This window comes from Bison bison, unplaced genomic scaffold (genome assembly GCF_000754665.1).
Source record: "Bison bison bison isolate TAMUID 2011002044 unplaced genomic scaffold, Bison_UMD1.0 scf7180017864080, whole genome shotgun sequence".
NCBI classification, from domain to species: Eukaryota; Metazoa; Chordata; class Mammalia; order Artiodactyla; family Bovidae; genus Bison; species Bison bison.
Window position 1 is genome coordinate 4,367,411 of NW_011494652.1, and position 402 is coordinate 4,367,812.

Below are 402 nucleotides of genomic sequence, written 5' to 3' on the forward strand. Positions count from 1 at the left end.
GCCTGCTCCCATCTGGTGTCCCACCCTCACCCTGCTCCCACCCAAGGTGGGGACAGACACCTGCCAGCTGCCTCCTGGGCCAGGCCAGGCCACCCTCAGTTTCCTCACTGCCCTGTCCACAGGGGACTCGTGGGGGATGCTCGCGTGTCTGTGCACCGTGCTCTGGCAGCTCCCTGCAGTGCCAGCCCTCAACCGCACAGGAGACCCGGGGCCCGGCCCCTCCATCCAGAAAACCTATGACCTCACCCGCTACCTGGAGCACCAGCTCCGCAGCTTGGCTGGGACCTATGTGAGTATCGGGGCTGCTCAGGGGCTGGGAGCTGGGTGAAGAACGGGGCTGAGAGAAGAGAGAGCACCAAGAGAGGGGGGGTCCTGGTGAATGACGGGGGGACGGGGAGGGGC

General features: G+C 66.7%; 1 protein-coding gene across 2 annotated transcripts in view; it reads left to right on the forward strand.

The window, feature by feature from the left end:
* Positions 1-402, forward strand: part of CLCF1 (cardiotrophin-like cytokine factor 1) — an 8,500-nt gene that overhangs the window by 5,225 nt on the left and 2,873 nt on the right. The window contains exon 2 of one of the 2 annotated variants that reach the window (XM_010837709.1): positions 123-289. In XM_010837709.1, the coding sequence (XP_010836011.1) occupies positions 137-289 (153 nt within the window). In that variant the 5' untranslated portion in view covers positions 123-136. Of the gene's footprint in view, positions 1-122; positions 290-402 lie in introns of those variants that run through there. The other variant, XM_010837710.1, reaches the window with a different exon arrangement.